This window comes from Oncorhynchus mykiss, chromosome 19 (genome assembly GCF_057628025.1).
Source record: "Oncorhynchus mykiss isolate SJ-2025 chromosome 19, ASM5762802v1, whole genome shotgun sequence".
NCBI classification, from domain to species: domain Eukaryota; kingdom Metazoa; phylum Chordata; class Actinopteri; order Salmoniformes; family Salmonidae; genus Oncorhynchus; species Oncorhynchus mykiss.
In genome coordinates this window covers 54,016,386-54,036,026 of record NC_143040.1, presented here as the reverse complement: position 1 = coordinate 54,036,026, position 19,641 = coordinate 54,016,386, and the positions used below count along the sequence as shown (strand labels likewise).

The 19,641-nt window shown below is 42.0% G+C and overlaps 1 protein-coding gene across 1 annotated transcript; it reads right to left on the bottom strand.

Annotated features, from left to right (window-relative positions):
- Positions 1-456: 456 nt before the first annotated feature.
- Positions 457-2,865, bottom strand: LOC110497964 (GTP cyclohydrolase 1 feedback regulatory protein). The gene is made up of 3 exons (XM_021574454.3): positions 2,688-2,865; positions 1,796-1,890; positions 457-1,432 (listed from the first exon to the last, which is right to left on the bottom strand). The coding sequence occupies exons 1-3, from the start codon at positions 2,721-2,723 to the stop codon at positions 1,303-1,305; spliced, it is 261 nt and encodes an 86-aa protein (XP_021430129.1). The 5' UTR covers positions 2,724-2,865; the 3' UTR covers positions 457-1,302.
- Between the last annotated feature and the right edge of the window lie 16,776 nt (positions 2,866-19,641).

Below are 19,641 nucleotides of genomic sequence, written 5' to 3'. Positions count from 1 at the left end.
TTGATATTTGGGTGTAAATTGTGGCCAAGTCACGGCAGCAGGCCTGGCGAAGGCTTGGTGATCTGGGGTTAGCCTCAGACATGCACTGGCAGCCCAGAGACTAATGAAACCACCCAGTAGCAGCAGAAGTGCTGGCTCAGATGGTCTCCACCAGGCATGCCTGCAGCACACTTGTCACACTTACAGGACCCGACTAACTTCCCCCTATGTACTGAGGTCTCACTAGCCCACTAAAAACCACTGCAGACGTGCCATATTTCCCCTCAACCTGAGGCGTGAAGGCACAGTTCCAAGGGCTTGTTTAGAGCTTTTTTTTTAAGAGAGCATGAGACATTTGTCCAACAAATGTCATGCTTACCATATTGTACTGACAGATGGCACACAGGGAGATCAGACTTCCAACCTGTCCTTTTAAGTATACTCTACCTCCTTGAGAGTTGGGACATGCCACGGAACAAATATCAAATCACCTTTATTATAATTTCTTCACATGCATCTAATTATATTACCAATGATATGAAAACTAACATTCTCACACAGCTCCTTTTTGCACCAACTTTTGACAGTTTTATCTGTCACTTATTTCTTAGTTGTATGTACATATCTACCTCAATTACCTCATAACCCTGTACATTGTACTGGTACCTCTTGTATATAGCCAAGTTATCATTACTCATTGTGTATTTATTACTTTTCTATTTTCTTTCTCTCTGCAATGTTGGGAATGGCCCATAATTAAGCAGTTCACTGTTAAATCGACAACTGTTTACAGAGCATTTGAGAAAATGGAATAGGATTCAGGATAGAGGAATATTTGCATGCTAGGAAAAGTAATATTTGCTTGGCCTAAAGGCAATGTAAAACTTTGGAACTGATTCAACATCATACTCTTGACATTCAGATTCAGTTTGTAAACCCATTGCTATGATAGATTATGAACACACATTTGGTAACTGCTCCATCACATTGGAGTGAGTTTGAATGGGAGTACAAAAGATTCTGGACAAGTAGTGTCATTATACAAATTCACACATTTGCTAACGGGGCAAATAACGATCTGGAGAATTGATCATTCGAAATTCGGTAATCGGCACCCCTTGCTAAAAAATAAATAAATGGAAGACAAAGGACCATTACATCACAAAGAACAGTAGCAAAATTAATGTATAGAATCCATCCTTGATTTTTTTATGTAATACCTACAATATAGGTTTTTAGCTCTTGCTCCTCATTGGACAGAACACTACCACCACAACCTTGTGGCCCAAGACACACTATCAGTGTCATTGATCCACAGTCAGGTCACTCAGTCTCCTTGTGCATGCACCACACCAGCGTTTGTCCCACGCCTGTCATTGTCACCATGCGGAAGCCAATCTTCTCCAACTTGTCCAACACCAAACGCGGAGGTTCGTCCACGTGGTACTCCGAGCTGCAAGGGGCAGAAAGTTTAGTTTTTTCTCAGATGTAAAATGTCAAACTCATTCTGTGAACTCTGTCAGGAGTGCGAACACATGCAGGAGAACTCCGCTAAATGAGCCAGGATTGTGTTTGTGATTATTCCCTCCACACCTTGGTTCATTTCCCAAAAGCACTTGTGGCAGATCCGCAATGACAACACTTCCCTGTTGTTCGATCAACTCTGCTTGTCTGCTCCCAAACTACAGAGCAACAGCCTATGTCCTGCTCTGGTTCAACTTATACCACTACTACACCATTCTTCCGTCGCTCAGAGGTTTGTCATAATCTTGGCCGTAAGGATGGAGACATACAATGAGATATACTCAACACTCACAAATTGTTCCCCAGCATGGTGGTTTTCCTGGCTCCCAGGTAGTTCATTATTGCTGGGTCAGAGTATACATCTCCTACCATGGTTGGCCCAGTCTCCTGAAAAACAGATATTCAGGTGTGTGCACAAATGCTATATGCAGAGTGTACAAAACATTAACACATTACTAATATTGATACACAATATTAGGAAGGACCTTTCTTGATACACACAGGAAACAGTTCAGTGTGAAAAACCCAGCAGCGTTGCAGTTCTTGACCCAAACCAGTGTGCTCAAAGGCACTTAAATCTTTTGTCTTGCCCATTCACCCTCAATGGCACACACATACAATCCATGTCTCAAGATTTAAAAATCCTTCTTTAACCTGTCTCCTCCCCTTCATCTGCACTGATTGAAGTGGAATTAACAAGTGACATTAATAAGGGATCATAGCTTTCACCTGGATTCGCCTGGTCAGTTTGTCATGGAACGAGCATCTGTTTTTAATGTTTTGTACACTCCGTTGCATTCTTGAAATAAATTGACAAACACCGAAAATATGCATGGCATGCCATCCACAATCTCTATAACAATTTACCAATTATGCACAGAAATAGGCCTACATACTTTATCTGACTGAGCAGTGAACGTGTTTTTAATTTGGTGTACTGTAGAAAAAGAAACGAGACGCGAGCTGCTATGCACTAGTTCGAATTTGTTTCGCTTCCATGTTTGCAAATGTTACAATGTTGCAAACATGGACATAGCTGATACCTATGTAATAAGCTACACGTCAAAATCGGCGACATTGTTGCAGAGCCTTCCTTTACAAAGTCTTTAGTCTATAACATTTCGGCGTGCGCGTCAACCGCAAGGATGCAGTCTGTATGCTATGACGGGAAGAAGAATACTAACCAGCCGGATCTGAGTACTAACGAATACATAGGGCATCCTGGATCTCAACCGTTTAACGGGTAGTTCCCCGGGAATGGATGATAAGATAGTTACTTATGAGACACGACAGTGCGCTTTCCAAGTTACACTCGCACTGACAGCTCACAACAGAATGCGGAAACACCCATCGCAATGGACCAATCATAGCTCTCTCAGCTACTTGTCAACAATGCTGGTGCATGCACAGTGCGCGTGCTTGTCCAATATTATAGTAAAAGAAAAAGCTATTCATTTAGGCACACAATATTGCTTATTTTACGCATCAAACTGGACAGAATGTGAACATGTTTCATATTAAAGGCATATCTGATGTCATATGTATGGCTTTTTTGTCAGACCTATTAAAATCAGGGCCACTCATAAATGTAGCAGCACTGTTTGTTTAAAGAGTATACACTCCCCTCTGTTTGTATTTGGACAGTATAACTAACCTTTTTAATTTGCCTATACTCCAGATTTTTTTGGGGATAAAATGTTACAAATGAGGCGAGAGTACAGAACGTCACCTTTATTTGAGGGTATTTTCATATCTGCTTTACCGTTTAGAAAGCACTTTATGCATATAGTCCCCCCCATTTTAAGAAGTCATATGTATTTAGACTAGTTCACTTATAGTGTATTAAAGTAGTCAAAAGTTTAGTATTTGGTCCCATAATCCTTGCACGCAATGACATTATCAAGCTTGTGACTGCAAATTTGTTGGATGCATTTGCAGTTTTTGGTTGTGTTTCAGAGGATGTTTTGCCCGATAGGAACTAAATGGTGAATAATATATTGTCATCTTGGAGTCACTTTTATTGTAAATAAGAATAGAAGATGTTTCTGAACACTTCTACATTAAGTTGGATGCTACCATGATTATGGATAATCATGAATGAATCATGAGAAAGTCACAGAGGCACAAAGATCATACCTCACCCACAATGCTAACCTTCCCTGTTATTGGTAATGGTGAGAGGTTAGCATTTTTTGTTGTAGTAATTTTCTCACTCGTTATCCGGATTAATTTAGAAGTGTTCAGAAACATCTCATCGGCTCACTTAGAAAGAAAATGACTCCAGTCATCATTCACCATTCAGTTAAAATTGGGCAAATCATAACCCAAAACACATACTAAACCTTTGGCTACTTTAATACACCATTAGTGAGGGGGGGGGGGGGGGGGCTGCTTTCATTTCTGAACAGTAAAACATATGTATGATAAATACCCTCAAAGAAATGCTGACATGCTGTTGTTTTGCCTCATATTCATAATTGAATCTCAAATGTGAACTGTTGGAGTACAGAGCCAAAAGTAAAGAAAATGCTTTACGTCCAATCTCCATTGTGTATAGTGGCTTGAATATTTGCCATGTTCATGGTTTTCTCGGTTCGGCTCAGGTTTATCTTTTCATTATGTGGCTTTGAAACTGTCCATTATGTCCACTGAGGTTTCAGCCAAAACGCGGATGTGTAGCAATCTTACATATGTGAAGAGATTGAAGAGCTTCTATAGGCTACAAGTAAGTTATCTCAAATAACTCAAATAAAAACCTTGTCTGTCAAACTTGTAAGCGGTTGACCGAGTTCTTCTGTTTTTTTTGTGTGTTTTTTTTTTACCTCTGTCTCTCGTGATTTTTGGCTTTTTTATATTGGGAAACATTCCATGGTCAAACACTCATTATCGCGATAGACTTACTGCTTTCAGTATCCCATCACTGTATTGATGAATGGTGACAGTATTTCCTGGTGCTAAGTATGGGCTATTATGTTGCCTTTCCAGTTTTGTTACAAATGACTTGGATTCAACCCACATCACGTGTTAATACACAGTCCTATAGTATATACTGTGATTTTGTATGCATGCAGAACTCAACCATATTTTTACAGTCTGGAACTATGATTTCCTTTTCTGAGATGTATTAATTTCCCTTTCAGTGCAGCAAAAACTCATTTGGATTAGTCTTTTGAGGCTGTAGGGGAAATGAAAGACATAACCCATATCCTAACAACAATGGAGGGGACATTGATTAAATCAGCAATATGAATTTAATGTCCTTTTGATGCCAAAGAGGACTTGACAGACAATCAGTTTGGCTTTGCATGTTATGCTCAGTGGGGCTGGTAATTTATAGTGTGATCACAGCTTGATATTGCTCTGATGGGAAGAGATATGGGAGTAAACCAGACCTTACTCATGGTACACAAAACCCATTCCATGCACTTTGATACACCAGAGTTGCAGACAATTTGTTTATGTGGTTTGGAAGTTCTTATTGTGAAACACATACATACATACATACATTCAATTGATCAGATAACTCATTTTGGTTTCTGATGTGATTCCTGGAAATACATTTTATTAGCATGTGTCACTTGTATGGTACATCAATCCCAAATTATAATCTTGCTGTTAAATAACGACTGTCTTTCTCAAGCATAATTTATGTCTTTACCAAATCATGTTTTCTACGCTGCATTACAAAGTCATACAAACTCTAAAAAGCTGATAAGTACAGGCTATGCGTTCCCATTGACACAGGTGGGAGGTTTGGTGAGAAGATTGCCACCTGCTGGCTTTGTAGACCAATGTCACCAGTAGGCTTCTTACCCACTCATCCGCACAAAGGAAGTAAAAAAATAAATGTAAAAAAGTAAGGGTAGTTTCCCAGAAAATGTATTTTTCATATTTGTATCGCCACCCAAAGAGCACAGGAGACCTGATTCAGGAAAGAAAACAGGAAACCAGTGGAGCTGTCGCTGCTGTATTCCAAAAACAAATGAAATACCACTTCTGCCAAAAAAACACTCTCTTAGAATGTATTCCTGGGGCCCTCGGAACATCCTGTGGTCCTCTGAGGAACTTCCTGATCTAGCTCATCTGCTGTGCATTATTAGAGCCCCAGGTCGCCTTTACAGTAACCTGGAGGGACAGCAGGGCTCATCCCCGGAGCAGTCAACCCAGCCACAGGAAGCAGTTCGCTGCTGTGACAAGGGCCTCTCCTTCACCTCACCACTGAGAATTAGTGATGAGGGGAGATATACTATTTATTGTCTGAAGAGTACTTCCCCACAGACAGCAGTAAGAACACATACTGCCACATGATGGGAAATGCAAGGATGCCCTTGACCCTGTCGGGCTTCAGCAACAGGGAGTTTAATTGATCAAAACAGCAGTAGCTCAGTCAATTTCTGAATACTACACACTCACACACACACACATTCTCACTCACACACACTCAATTATGTTTTATTTTCTGAATGCACTGGAAATCCATATGCCACCTACAGTTCCAGTTTCTAAATGTGTGCCTGGGCTATGGTCGCAAAACACACATTTATGTTTTCCACCACAAAAAAATAAATACACCTCTGTCCTTTGCGGAAGTGTGATTTATACACAAGGCATTGCAATGATGATCGGTTGATAGTTGATTGCCTGCCGTTTTATAGTGTTTGGTTATAAGTATTGTATTGAATTAGCTAAACAGCCACTCATACCCAATTTATCATTAGATTGTTATCGCTATGTAAAATAATTGTAATAAATGCCTATTAGAATGCTCCTTCAGATTCCTGCTTTGCCTTGGACCCTAAGACGTCTCCAAATGAAAGCCACAAGGATTGGATATAGGGAGCACTTCTATATTTTCCGAACCTACCTACAGACCTAACACAAAGGAATGTTGTTTCTTTCAGAAGCCTTCACTGATCATTGTTCACCAGTCTAGGGGACATGGAGGAATAGTACTCTTTTGTATGAGTTTAACAGTTATCTTTAATTGATTTCCTTCATCCTGGCATCTTCCTTTGGACAGAGGTCCCAGCAACCCACAAAAGGTATTGAGCAATGCATGAAGTCAATGGCCGAGGGATTTATTTGCTGTGAGAATTAGTGGGAGAGGACCAGAGACGAAGGTAAAATACAAGAATTAGCTGCTAAAGCAATCTCTTTAAATCATGGAAGTATAGTGTGGGCTGGATGAATTATGGAAGACGTACACTAAGTTCTTACAGAAAGAGAAATCAAATAGTAAGCAATAAGAATCGAGCTGCCAGATAAGATATTGAGTTATGGTTGAAACAACTATGCTACCACAAAAATCTATGTGATGATGTTGAATCAACATGGAAAACTCATTGGGTTTGCAAAAAGTCATCAACGTAAGAAAATTTCATATTTACTTCACCCAACTTTTAACCTACATGTTTTGTTAATTTCACTTTTAATTCACTTTAGTTGACAACTCAACCAAGTGTTAATCAAAATGAAATGTTTAATTGACATCTGTGCCCAGTGGGGAGAGTACATAAGCAGGCAATCCTCCAGATGTATGGTGATACTCCCATAATTGGAGTAAAATAATGGACAACAATACGTAGGCTTATATTGACAGCTAATACATACTACAGTTGAAGTCGGAAGTTTACATACACCTTAGCCAAACACGTTTAAACTCAGTTTTTCACAATTCCTGACATTTAATCTCAGTAAAAATGCCCTGTTTTAGGTCAGATAGGATCACCACTTTATTTTAAGAATGTGAAATGTCAGAATAATAGTAGAGAGCTTTTATTTCTTTCATCACATTCCCAGTGGGTCAGACGTTTACATACACTCAATTAGTATTTGGTAGCATTGCCTTTAAATTGTTTAACTTTGGTCAAATGTTTCGGGTAGCCTTCCACAATCTTCCCACAATAAGTTGGGTGAATTTTGGCCCATTCCTCCTGACAGAGCTGGTGTAACTGAGTCATGTTTGTAGGCCTCCTTGCCCGCACACGCTTTTTCAGTTCTGCCCACACATTTTCTATGGGATTGAGGTCAGGGCTTTGTGATGGCCACTCCAATACCTTGACTTTGTTGTCCTTAAGCCATTTTGCCCAAAATTTGGACGTATGCTTGGGGGCATTGTCCATTTGGAAGACCGATTTGCGACCAATATTTAAATTCCTGACTGATGTCTTGAGATGTTGCTTCAATATATCCACCAATTTTTCCTCCCTCATGATGCCATCTATTTTGTGAAGTTCACCAATCCCTCCTGCAGCAAAGCACCCCCACAACATGATGCTGCCACCCCCATGCTACACGGTTGGGATAGTGTTCTTTGGCTTGCAAGCATCCACTTTTTCCTCTAAACATAACGATGGTCCTTATGGTCAAACAGTTCTATTTTTATTTCATCAGACCAGAGGACATTTCTCCAAAAAGTACGATCTTTGTCCCCATGTGCAGTTGCAAACCGTAGTCTGGCTTTTTTATGGCGGTTTTGGAACAGTGGATTCTTCCTTGCTGAGCGGCCTTTCAGGTTATGTCTATATAGGACTCATTTTTACTGTGGATAAGGATACTTTTGTACCTGTTTCCTCCAGAATCTTCTCAAGGTCCTTTGCTGATGTTCTGGGATTGATTTGCACTTTTCGCACCAAAGTATGCTCATCTCTAGGAGACGGAACGCGTCTCCTTCCTGAGCGGTATGACGGCTGCGTGGTCCCATGGTGTTTATACTTACGCACTATTGTTTGTACAGATGAACGTGGTCCCTTCAGGCATTTGGAAATTGCTCCCAATGATGAACCAGACTTGTGGAGGTCTACAATTCTTTTCTGAGGTCTTGGCTGATTTCTTTAGATTTTCCCATGATGTCAAGCATAGAGGCACGGAGTTTGAAGGTAGGCCTTGAAGTACATCCACAGGTACACCTCCAATTGACTGAAATTATGTCAATTAGCCTATCAAAAGCCATTACATAATTTTCTGGAATTTTCCAAGCTGTTTAAAGGCACAGTCAACTTAGTGTATGTAAACTTCTGACCTACTGGAATTGTGATACATTGAATTATAAGTGAAATAATCTGTTTGTAAACAATTGTTGGAAAAATGACTTGTGTCATGCACAAAGTAGATGTCCTAACCGTCTTACCAAAATTTGAAAAATGAGTTTTAATCACTCCAACCTAAATGTATGTAAACTTCCGACTTCAACTGTATATACATTTTATATTAGTTTTCTATTCTTGTTTTTTTTTGTTTCTTGTTTTTAGTCCCACCCTACAGCTACCCTCAACCACTCCCATTTATCTCTGAAAGCCATCCAGTTTTGATTTCTAATTAAGTGATAATGCCCGAGAATCCGGTGTTTAAAGGATATATTGGCCCAGTTGTTGTTGAGCCCAAGACGAAGTCAATATATCCTCCAAAAACTGACTTTGAAGGCATTATCACTTTTATACAACGGGATACTAACATATTCAAATAGTGATTTACATATTTTAATTAAAAACTTTATTTTGCTGAATTATTTTTACAATTTCATCCTTCCACAAGATATAGTCCCAATACGAATCTTGGGTTGCCACCAAAGTCGGCGGGTCGTTCGTTCTATCGGTTCGGTTGCTAGAGATGCGACCCAGTCATTCAGGCTTTTTGTTCTGTATCTATGGACGCGACCCAGTAGTTCGTTCTACATGTTTCATTACCATACTGGCTGGCAACGTTCTTACCCCTTGCTTGCTAGCTAGCCAACTAATAACAGCAAAGTAGCTGCATTTGCATAAGCTGTTTTCTCGTGACATTTATTTGGATACATCCGTAACCATGAGCTAATGATGCGCAAGTTCGCCTGGCATGGAAAATGTGCTCACTCGTCAGGACACTGTTGTTCAGAGGAGCTAGCCAACAACACAGCTAACACAATCACTTCAAACTGAAGCTGGAAAGACTGCAAACTAGCTACACTTCGTTTAGTTTTACCTCTTTGCAATTTACATTTCTTTGTATATATCCATAAAAATGATGCCAGCTGATTCATGATTTCTGAGAAACGCTGCCTGTCTGTCTCCTCCCAATTCCTGACATGTTCATTACCATGAGACAGCTGGAGATCGAATTTGAATATTGAAACAATGTTGCAAATGTCGGAGAGACAGACAGCAAGGTTTATACAAATCTCCGCTGTTGAAAACGAAATGTTAATCTAAAAGAAATGTGAGATAATGTCTAGATGCTTTTAATAGTGGAGATCAAGATTATAAAGTGCCTGGCTGAGCTGAAGAGACAGTGGATTGCACAGTCAGATGGAACAGAGTAAATAGGCATTTTAACATCATAAATGGAAGATTTAGCTGGTGATAACTTGTGGAATCGACACCGTCTGGAATGTGGTTTTAACCAATCGACATTTGGGATTATACCGTTGTATAATTAGCATATATTGTTCAACTGTGCTGTAATGTTTCACAAAAGTTCTGAACCTTTCTATTCTCACAGTTTCTATAGATTGTAAATGAAAGATTTAATATTTTTACTAGAAGTATTATTAAATTATTGATAGATTGACTATGGCTTTTCAAGTCACCCAGCAGTGCTTTTTGCAGAGTTAGCTCCAGGTAAATGTTGCAATTCTTGAACATTCCTGAACCTGCAGCCAAACACAAGCTACAAATGGGCAGTACCAAAACAAGTGATCTGATGATTCTGTCTCTTCGCAGCCTTCCGAAAGTATTTAGACCCCTTGACTTTTTGTTACATTATAGCCTTATTCTAAAAATACATATTTTTTTAAATCCTCAGAAATCTTTGCACAATAGCCCATAATGACAAAGTGAAAACAGGGTTTTTACACTTTTTGCTAATTTATACCTGACAGAGCTTGAGAGGATCTGCTGAGAAGAATGGGAGCAACTACCCAAATACAGGTGTGCCAAGCTTGTTGCGTCATACCCAAGAAGACTCGAGGTTGTAGTCGCTGTCAAAGGTGCTTCAACAAAGTACTGAGAAAAGGGTCTGAATACTTATTAGCAAACATTTCTAAAAACCTGTTTTAAATCTGTCATTTTTTTCCCCCTCCACCTTTGTTTAACTAAGTAGACTAGTTGAGAACAAGTTGTCATTTACAACTGCGACCTGGCCAAGATAAAGCATAGCAGTGTGAACCGACAACAACACAGAGTTACACATGGAATAAACAATAAACAAGTCAATAACACAGTAGAAAAAAGAAAAAAAAGAGTTTATATACATTGTGTGCAAAAGGCATGAGGAGGTAGGCGAATAATTACAATTTAGCAGATTAACACTGGAGTGATAAATGATCAGATGGTCATGAGCAGGTAGAGATACTGGTGTGCAAAAGAGCAGAAAAGTAAATAAATAAAAATAGTGTGGGGATGAGGTAGGTAAATTGGGTGGGCTATTTACCGATGGACTATATACAGCTGCAGCGATCGGTTAGCTTCTCAGATAGCAGATGTTTAAAGTTGGTGAGGGAGATAAAAGTCTCCAACTTCAACGATTTTTGCAATTCGTTCCAGTCACAGGCAGCAGAGAACTGGAAGGAAAGGCGGCCAAATGAGGTGTTGGCTTTAGGGATGATCAGTGAGATACACCTGCTGGAGTGCGTGCTACGGATGGATGGGTGTTGCCATCGTGACCAGTGAACTGAGATAAGGCGGAGCTTTACGAAGCATGGACTTGTAGATGACCTGGAGCCAGTGGGTCTGGCGACGAATATGTAGCGAGCTGTTGGCTGAGGTTGGAGTAGCCAGGAGGAAGGCATGGCAAGCCATTGAGAAATGCTTGTTGAAGTTTTTGATTATCATGGATTTATCAGTGGTGACCGTGTTACCTAGCCTCAGTGCAGTGGGCAGTTGGGAGGAGGTGCTCTTCAGTGCACAACACATCAGCTGTCTGTGACAAGGCAAATTTCCAAGCCAAACCTTCATATCATGACCACTAACCGCTACACACAGCCTACCTTCTCAACATACTAGAACTAACACGTTAGTGAACTCGCTACAATCATGCAGTACAGTTTACAGTCAGAAAGCAGTTTAGCAGTTACACCGGCAGGCCAGTGGCAATATGATAGTAAAACCAAAAGCTTACCTTCACTCTGAAGAGTTCCACGTGTTGGATGGCCATAGCCAGCTAGCTAACAAAACATCCCTCTCTGTTTAAGCTGGGTGTTTGAGTAGGCTAGACTAGCTAGCTGAATTCAGTAGCTAAGTGAAATTGAAAGTTTCGCCACAAAGATACAGTCTGGCCACGATCAGATTCAAACCATTTGAGCTCCTCCCTTCCATCCACCGTATGGTCTGACCAATCAGCGTCCTCTTATAATCTGTGGGGGTGGTTTAATTGATAATGACAACGAGAAGCGCATGTACTGTGCGCAGAAGAAAAAAATATAGCAGCAGTTACATTATTAGAGGGCATAACTTTATTGAAAGAACAGCAAATAACTGCATTGAAGTCTTTTCTCGAAGGAGAAGATGTTTTCACTCTTTTCATGACTGGGGTTCACCAAAGAGCCTGATTTACCAGATGGCTCTGCTGGTAGTCAAGAAAATGGGAAGGATCTAGTGTCGCCGTTGGTCGCCCTCATGGAGTTTCACGTGACATACACATGGTAAATATAACAAAAAATCGGCCTAACATTACAACGTTACGGACAGTAATGGACAGTATGGTGACTTCTGTTTGCAAGTCCATAACTATGGATGTTATTGTTGCAGTATTCTTTCTGATCTAGACTTAAGAATATATAACTACTTGGGCGAGCAATGTCAGAGCAGCATAGACTAAGATACAGTATAGGATAGAATAGGATAGAATACAGTATATACATGTGAGATGACTAATGCAAAATATGTTAACATTATTAAAGTGGCTAGTGTTTCATTATTAAAGTGGCCGGTGATGATTTCTAGTCTATGTAAATAGGGCAGCAACCTCTAATGTGCTAGTGATGGCTATTTAACAGTCTGATGAACAGGCAGTGGCTCGGGTGGCTGTTGTCCTTGATGATCTTTTTGGTCTTCCTGTGACATCGGGTGCTGTAGGTGTCCTGGAGGACAGGTAGTTTGCCCCCGGTGATGCGTTGGGTAGACTGCACCACCCTCTGGTGAGCCCTGTGGTTGCGGGCAGTGCAGTTGCTGTTCTAGGCAGTGATACAGCCAGACAGGATGCTCTCAGTTGTGCATCTGTAAACGTTTGTGTGGGTTTTAGGTGTCAAGGAAACTTCTTCAGCCTTCTGAGGTTGGTGAGGCGTCAGTGATGTGTATGCAGAGGAACTTGAAGCTTTCCACCTTCTCCACTGCAGTCCAGTCGATGTGGATAGGGGGGTGCTTCCTCTGCGGTTTCCTCAAGTCCACGATCAAATCAATTGCAAATAAATTCATTAAAAATCCTACAATGTGATTTTTCAGCCCCAAAGCATGATGTTTCCACCCCCATGCTTCACAGTAGGTATGGTGTTCTTTGGATGCAACTCAGCATTCTTTGTCCTCCAAACACGACGAGTTGAGTTTTTACCAAAAAGTTATATTTTGGTTTGATCTGACCATATGACATTCTTCCAATCTTCTTCTGGATCATCCAAATGCTCTCTAGCAAACTTCAGACGGGCCTGGACATGTACTGGCTTAAGCAGGGGGATACGTCTGGCACATTTTTGCTCACCGTTCCTGTGATCATTTTGACCCCACGGGGTGAGATCTTGCATGGAGCCCCAGATCGAGGGAGATTATCAGTGGTCTTGGATGTCTTCCATTTCCTAATAATTGCTCCCACAGTTGATTTCTTCAAACCAAGCTGCTTACCTATTGCAGATTCAGTCTTCCCAGCCTGGTGCAGGTCTACAATTTTGTTTCTGGTGTCCTTTGACAGCTCTTTGTACTTGGCCATAGTGGAGTTTGGAGTGTGACTGTTTGAGGTTGTGGACAGGTGTCTTTTATACTGATAACAAGTTCAAACAGGTGCCATTAATACAGTGGAGGACAGAGGAGCCTCAACCTGTTAGAGCTCTAGGGGCGCTATTTCATTTTTGGATAAAAAACGTTCCCGTTTTAAGCGCGATATTTTGTCACGAAAAGATGCTCGACTATGCATATTCTTGACAGTTTTGGAAAGAAAACACTCTGAAGTTTCAGAATCTGCAAAGATTTTGTCTGTAAGTGCCCCAGAACTCATTCTACAGGCGAAACCAAGATGATGCATCACCCAGGAATTAGCAGAATTTCTGAAGCTCTGTTTTCCATTCTCTCCTTACATGGCTGTGATTGCGCAACGAATGAGCCTACACTTTCTGTCGTTCGCCCAAGGTCTTAGCAGCATTGTGACGTATTTGTAGGCATATCATTGGAAGATTGACCATAAGAGACTTCATTTTCCAAGTGTCCGCCTGGTGTCCTGCGTCGAATTCGGTGCGCAATTGCCAGCTGCTTCTACTTTACCATTTGATTCAGGGGAGAAAGCATGTGTCCAAGAACGATGTATCAATGAAGAGATATGTGAAAAACACCTTGATGATTGATTCTAAACAACGTTTGCCATGTTTTCAGTCGATATTATGGAGTTAATTTGGAAAAAAGTTCGCGTTTTGAGGACTGAATTTTCAGATTTTTTTTGGTAGCCAAATGTGATGTATAAAACTGAGCTATTTCTAATACACAAGGAATCTTTTTGGAAAAACTGAGCATCTGCTATCTAACTGAGAGTATCCTCAATGAAAACATCAGAAGTTCTTCAAAGGTAAATGATTTTATTTGAAGGCTTTTATGTTTTTGTTAATGTTGTGTGCTGGATGCTAACGCTAATGCTAACGCTAAATGCTAACGCGAAATGCTAACGCTAGCTAGCTACTTTTACACAAATGATTGTTTTCCTATGGTTGAGAAGCATATTTTGAAAATCTGAGATGACAGTGTTGTTTACAAAAGGCTAAGCTTGAGAGATGGCATATTTATTTCATTTGCGATTTTCATAAATAGTTAACGTTGTGTTATGCTAATGAGCTTGCTGATAGATTTACACAATCCTGGATACAGGGGTTTTTTCATAGCTAAACGTGACGCAGAAAACGGAGCGATTTGTCCTAAACAAATAATCTTTCAGGAAAAACTGAACATTTGCTATCTGAGAGTCTCCTCATTGAAAACATCTGAAGTTCTTCAAAGGTAAATGATTTTATTTGAATGCTTTTCTGTTTTTTTGTGTAAATGTTGCCAGCTGAATGCTAATGCTAAATGCTACGTTAGCCATCAATACTGTTACACAAATGCTTGTTTTGCAATGGTTGAGAAGCATATTTTGAAAATCTGAGATGACAGTGTTGTTAACAAAAGGCTAAGCTTGAGAGCTAGCATATTTATTTCATTTCATTTGCGATTTTCATGAATAGTTAACGTTGCGTTATGGTAATGAGCTTGAGTCTGTATTCACGATCCCGGATCCGGGATGGGGAGATCAGAAAGGTTAAAGAAGAAGTTACAGGTCTGTGAGAGCCAGAAATCTTGCTTGTTTGTAGGTGACCAAATACTTATTTTCCACCATAATTTGCAAATAAATTCATTAAAAATCATACAATGTGATTTTCTGGATTTTTTTTCTCATTTTGTCTGTCATAGTTGAAGTGTACCTATGATGCAAATTACAGGCCTCTCTCATCTTTTTAAGTGGGAGAACTTGCACAATTGGTGGCTGACTAAATACTTTTTTGCCCCACTGTAGGTGCCGATGTGCGGTCTCCCAAACATGCCCACTCCGTCGAAACAACTCATTGACGGCAGGCACAGTTCCGGGCTCTGTCTACCATGGGAACACGGGGAGGGGGGTTTGGTATTCGAGGATACACTGAAAAGGAGTGAGATGTAGTGAGGAATACACCAGGGAGTTCCGTGCATATTCGGCCCAGGCTAGATAGCGACTCCACTCGTGTGGTTGGTGGGTGTGTGGTTGGTGGGTGCAGTGTTGGTGAAGGTACGTCCCTATTTCCTGATTCAGGCGTTCCGTCTGCCCATTGGTTTGGGAATGGTATCCGGAGGATAGGCTGATGGAGACCCCCCAATCGGTCGCAGAAAGCTCGCCACTCCCTGGAGAAGAACTGGGTTCCCCGATCCGAAACGATGTCTTTCGGGATCCCATACACAAGAAACACCTGTTGGAACATGCACTCGGCCATTTCCAAGGCATTAGGTAGATGTGGAAGGAGGATGAGTTGGCACATCTTGGAGAACCGGTCCACTACAACTAAAATAGTAGTGAAGCCCGAAGAGTCTGGCAGATCAGTGAGGAAATCCATGGCGATGTGGGACCATGGTCTGTGTGGTGTGGGTAAAGACTCGAGCTTACCGGTAGGTAGTTAGCGAGGGCTCTTTGCCCATGCACGGACAGGACAGGAAAGTACGTAATCTCGGATGTCTGCTGTTAGGGTCGACCACCATTAGTTGGGGTCTGACGGAATCCGGAATGTAGGTCTTACCTGTAGGGGTGTCGGGAAGTGCTGGGTTGTGGCATAGGGCCTCTTCGACTGCTGTTTGGATTTCCCACTGTATGGGTCCCACGACACAAGACGGAGGCAGGATGGTCTCGGGAGCAGGGTTAGAGGAAGGGGAGTCAAATAGATGGGATAAGGAATCAACCTTCACATTTTTCTTGTCGGGCAGATAGGTGGTGGTGAAATTGAAGCGGGTGAAGAAGAGTGCCCAGCAAGCCAGTCTGGGGTTGAGCTTCTTAGCACTTAAGTACTCCAAATTCCGGTGATCGGTAAGGACAAGGAATGGATGATGAGCTCCCTCTAACCAGTGGCGCCACTTTTCGATAGCCAGCTTAATTGCGAGGAGCTCTCGGTTCCCGACATCCTAGTTCCTCTCAGCGGGTGACAGTTTCTTGGAAAAGAAGCCACATGGGTATAATTTGGGAGGTGTCCCTACCTGCTGAGAGAGAACCCCTCCTACGCTGACCTCAGATGCATCAACCTCCAGAACAAAAGGAAGCGCCCAAGGATGGGTGAAGAGGTGTTTCAAGGTCTCAAATGCAGTAAGGGCGGTGTCGGTCCATTGGAGGGTACAGGTTTTTCGACTGGTGAGAGCTGAGAGGGGAGTGGTTTTGCTGCTGCAGTTTCAGATGAACCGGTGGTAGTAGTTGGAAAATCCTATGAAACATTGTAGTTCCTTTACTGTGGTAGGTTTGGGCCAGTTAAGCGCGGCCGTGACTTTGTCTTCGTCCACCTTGGCCCCTCCTGGTGTTAACACAAAACCTAGGATGGTTACCATAGTAACGTGAAAGGCGCTCTTCTCAGCCTTGACAAAGATGGTGGTCCTGTAGCCGTTGGAGGACCTGTTGCACATGCTGTACATGTTCTGCAATGGTGTGAGAGTATATCAAGATAATGTACATGATGAGGAACTGGTTGATCATCTCCCTGAAAACTTAATTCATGAAGGACTGGAAGACTGCAGGAGCATTGGTGAGTCCGTAGGGCATAACCAAGTATTTGTAGTGACCCCTAGCAGTGATGAACGCCGTCTTCCACTCATCCCCACTTCGGATACGGACCAGGTTGTAAGCACTACGTAGGTCCAGTTTGGAGTAGATGGTAGCCTGTCCAAGTTGTTCTTGTGCGGCCGGAATCGGAGGAAGAGGGAAGCGATTCTTGTTCGTAAGGTCATTGAGGGGTCGGTAATCTATGCAGGGACGGAGATTACCACCCTTTTTTTCACAAAAAAGAAACTGGATGCAGCCGGAGACATGGATGAATCCTATGTCGAGGGCCTCTTCTATATAGGTGACCATAGCCTCATTCACTGGGATGGACAAGGGTAGATCTGACCCTTAGGGGGCGATAACCCAGGAAGGAGGTCAATCGCATAGTCCCCCAGGCGATGAGGGGACAGAATGGATGCCTTTTTCTTGCTGAAGACACTCTGGAACTGGGCATGTACAGGTGGGATGGAAGGGCAGACTCCGATCCTTCTATAGAGGTGGCTCGACAGGGTAGATTGAAGCAGTTCTTAAAACAGGCGGGAGACCATGGCAGCAGTTCCCCTTGCCTCCTCGGGTGACCGAGGAGAAGGGGTTCTTTAGATGAAGACAACACCATTAACTGAATGACCTCAGAGTGAAGGAAGCCAATCTGAAGGGTGATACTTTCGGTCATGCAAGTCACCAGACCAGTTCTGAGGTGTTGTCCGTCCAGCACATTAATCCTAAGGGGAGGATTAACAGCAATTAGTTTAACTCTTAACTGTTGTGCCAATTGTTCATCAATGAAATTACCTGCGGGCCGAGTCCGCAGGCCAGTTCGGTCTGTAACTCCTGATTTAAGATCCCTCCGGTAGACAAGGAGAGCTGGTTCACTCCATCCACTGCCGGCAGCCATGGTGCGGAACTCAAGGGCATGCTCAGTGGTGGAGCAACGGCCCTGTCGCAGCTCACATAACAGGTCCCCGGTGTGACGACCTGAAACTGAATGGTCAAACCTCCTTGAAGAGGGCATGGAAACGAGATCAGAACTTTGAGTGGCCCACAGGGCTGTGACCATATCCAGAGCTTGGGCGATAACAAAGTCCACCCTGTCTTTGTCAGAGGTGAAGTCAGCGGGGTGATGGTCTATGTCCAGGTTACATTGCATGAGAAGTCCTGGACATTTCCCTGGGGAGCCGTCATATTTATTAGGCATGGATATGGGTAGATGAACGAGAGGAGACTGTGGCACCTGATATCGGGCTAGATGTAGCTGCAGCTCCGCTGAATCCATCTGTTGTTTTTGGTGAGGTATTCTGTAATGTACACGATGAGAGACAGAGAGCTGGTTTCAAGTGCAGGGCGCAGCAGGTGTTTATTTGTAAAGGACCACAGGAGGAGGCAGGTAGCTGGGTCCAGGCAGAAGGTCATACACAGGGGGTCCAAAAACGCAACAGTACAGGCAGGGAAAAGGCTAGTAAAGTCATCCAGGAGATCAGGCAATAGGTTGATAACAGGACATCTAATAGGCTAAGGTACAGGCAGGGAATAGGCAAAAGGCATCGTTAGTGAGGCAGGCAAAAACTATCATACACGGGAGGATTACATTACGGGAAAAGCAGGGCTCCGAATAGAAGTGTCTCACAAAACAAACAATACCTTACAATGATGGGGTACAAAGAACTGAACTAAATTGTGTGTGATAATGGCATACAGGTGTGTGAACAGGTGATCAAAATTCAGGTGATTGGGATCTGGATAGTGAGCTGCATTCAGGGGATCTATGTGTTGGAGGGTGTGAGTTGGAAGCAGACATTACAGTACTATTCTACTTTATAACCCTCAACAGTAAATTCAGACCCCGACTGAGTTCCTTAAAAATGTAATAATAATAGAGTATTTATACCTATTATTTTTTTAGGTTTATTTTTTTGGGTCTATGGGACCAGTTATGTCGCATATGCTTAGGGAAATAATTTTTATAAAATCAACCCTCCTTCATTGGAATACAGTTACGGTATTGGGAATAATGGCTGGCTTAACTACTGTATTTGGAGAACTGGTGAAGGTGTATAGTATCATTCTCTTCCTTCAGAATCTGTTCCCTCAGTATTCTGTGCCTATGTCTGACCACGAGTCTGGTCTGCATTCAGCAGGATTAATTATCAACAGTCTGCTGGCCCGAGGTGGTTCTGGATGCTTCTGAGAGCACAGAGCACTGCTAAGATCCTCTTTATTATTTAAACACAACAGTCCCAGCAACCACTTCCTACTAATTCATTAGTTTTTATTTCCCCTCAAAAGTACAGAATGACGGCGTTGCTTCGCAGAAGGCAATTATTAAACAGAAAGGACACATTTTAAAGCAAGACAGATTTTTTTGCAATGATAGTTTGAAAAAAAGGGAAAATTAAACAAAGAATAGGCCAAAAATGTATGCACAAGTAAAAATTTTCCTTTCCTTAATTGCCTTAAAATCACAATACATTTTAATTTAGAGGGCTTTATTAGGAACAGTTGGTTTCCTTGAAGGCTAGGAAGTGGACTCAGTCTGTCCTCCACATTTGACAGTTGAGGATTGTGAATGGGTGTTAGTATAACACATTTAACAAGCTGATTAGCCTGAAGTACCTCTTCAACACCTCAGCATGCCCAAGAGGAGATAAAAAACAAGTGCCACTAAGTGGT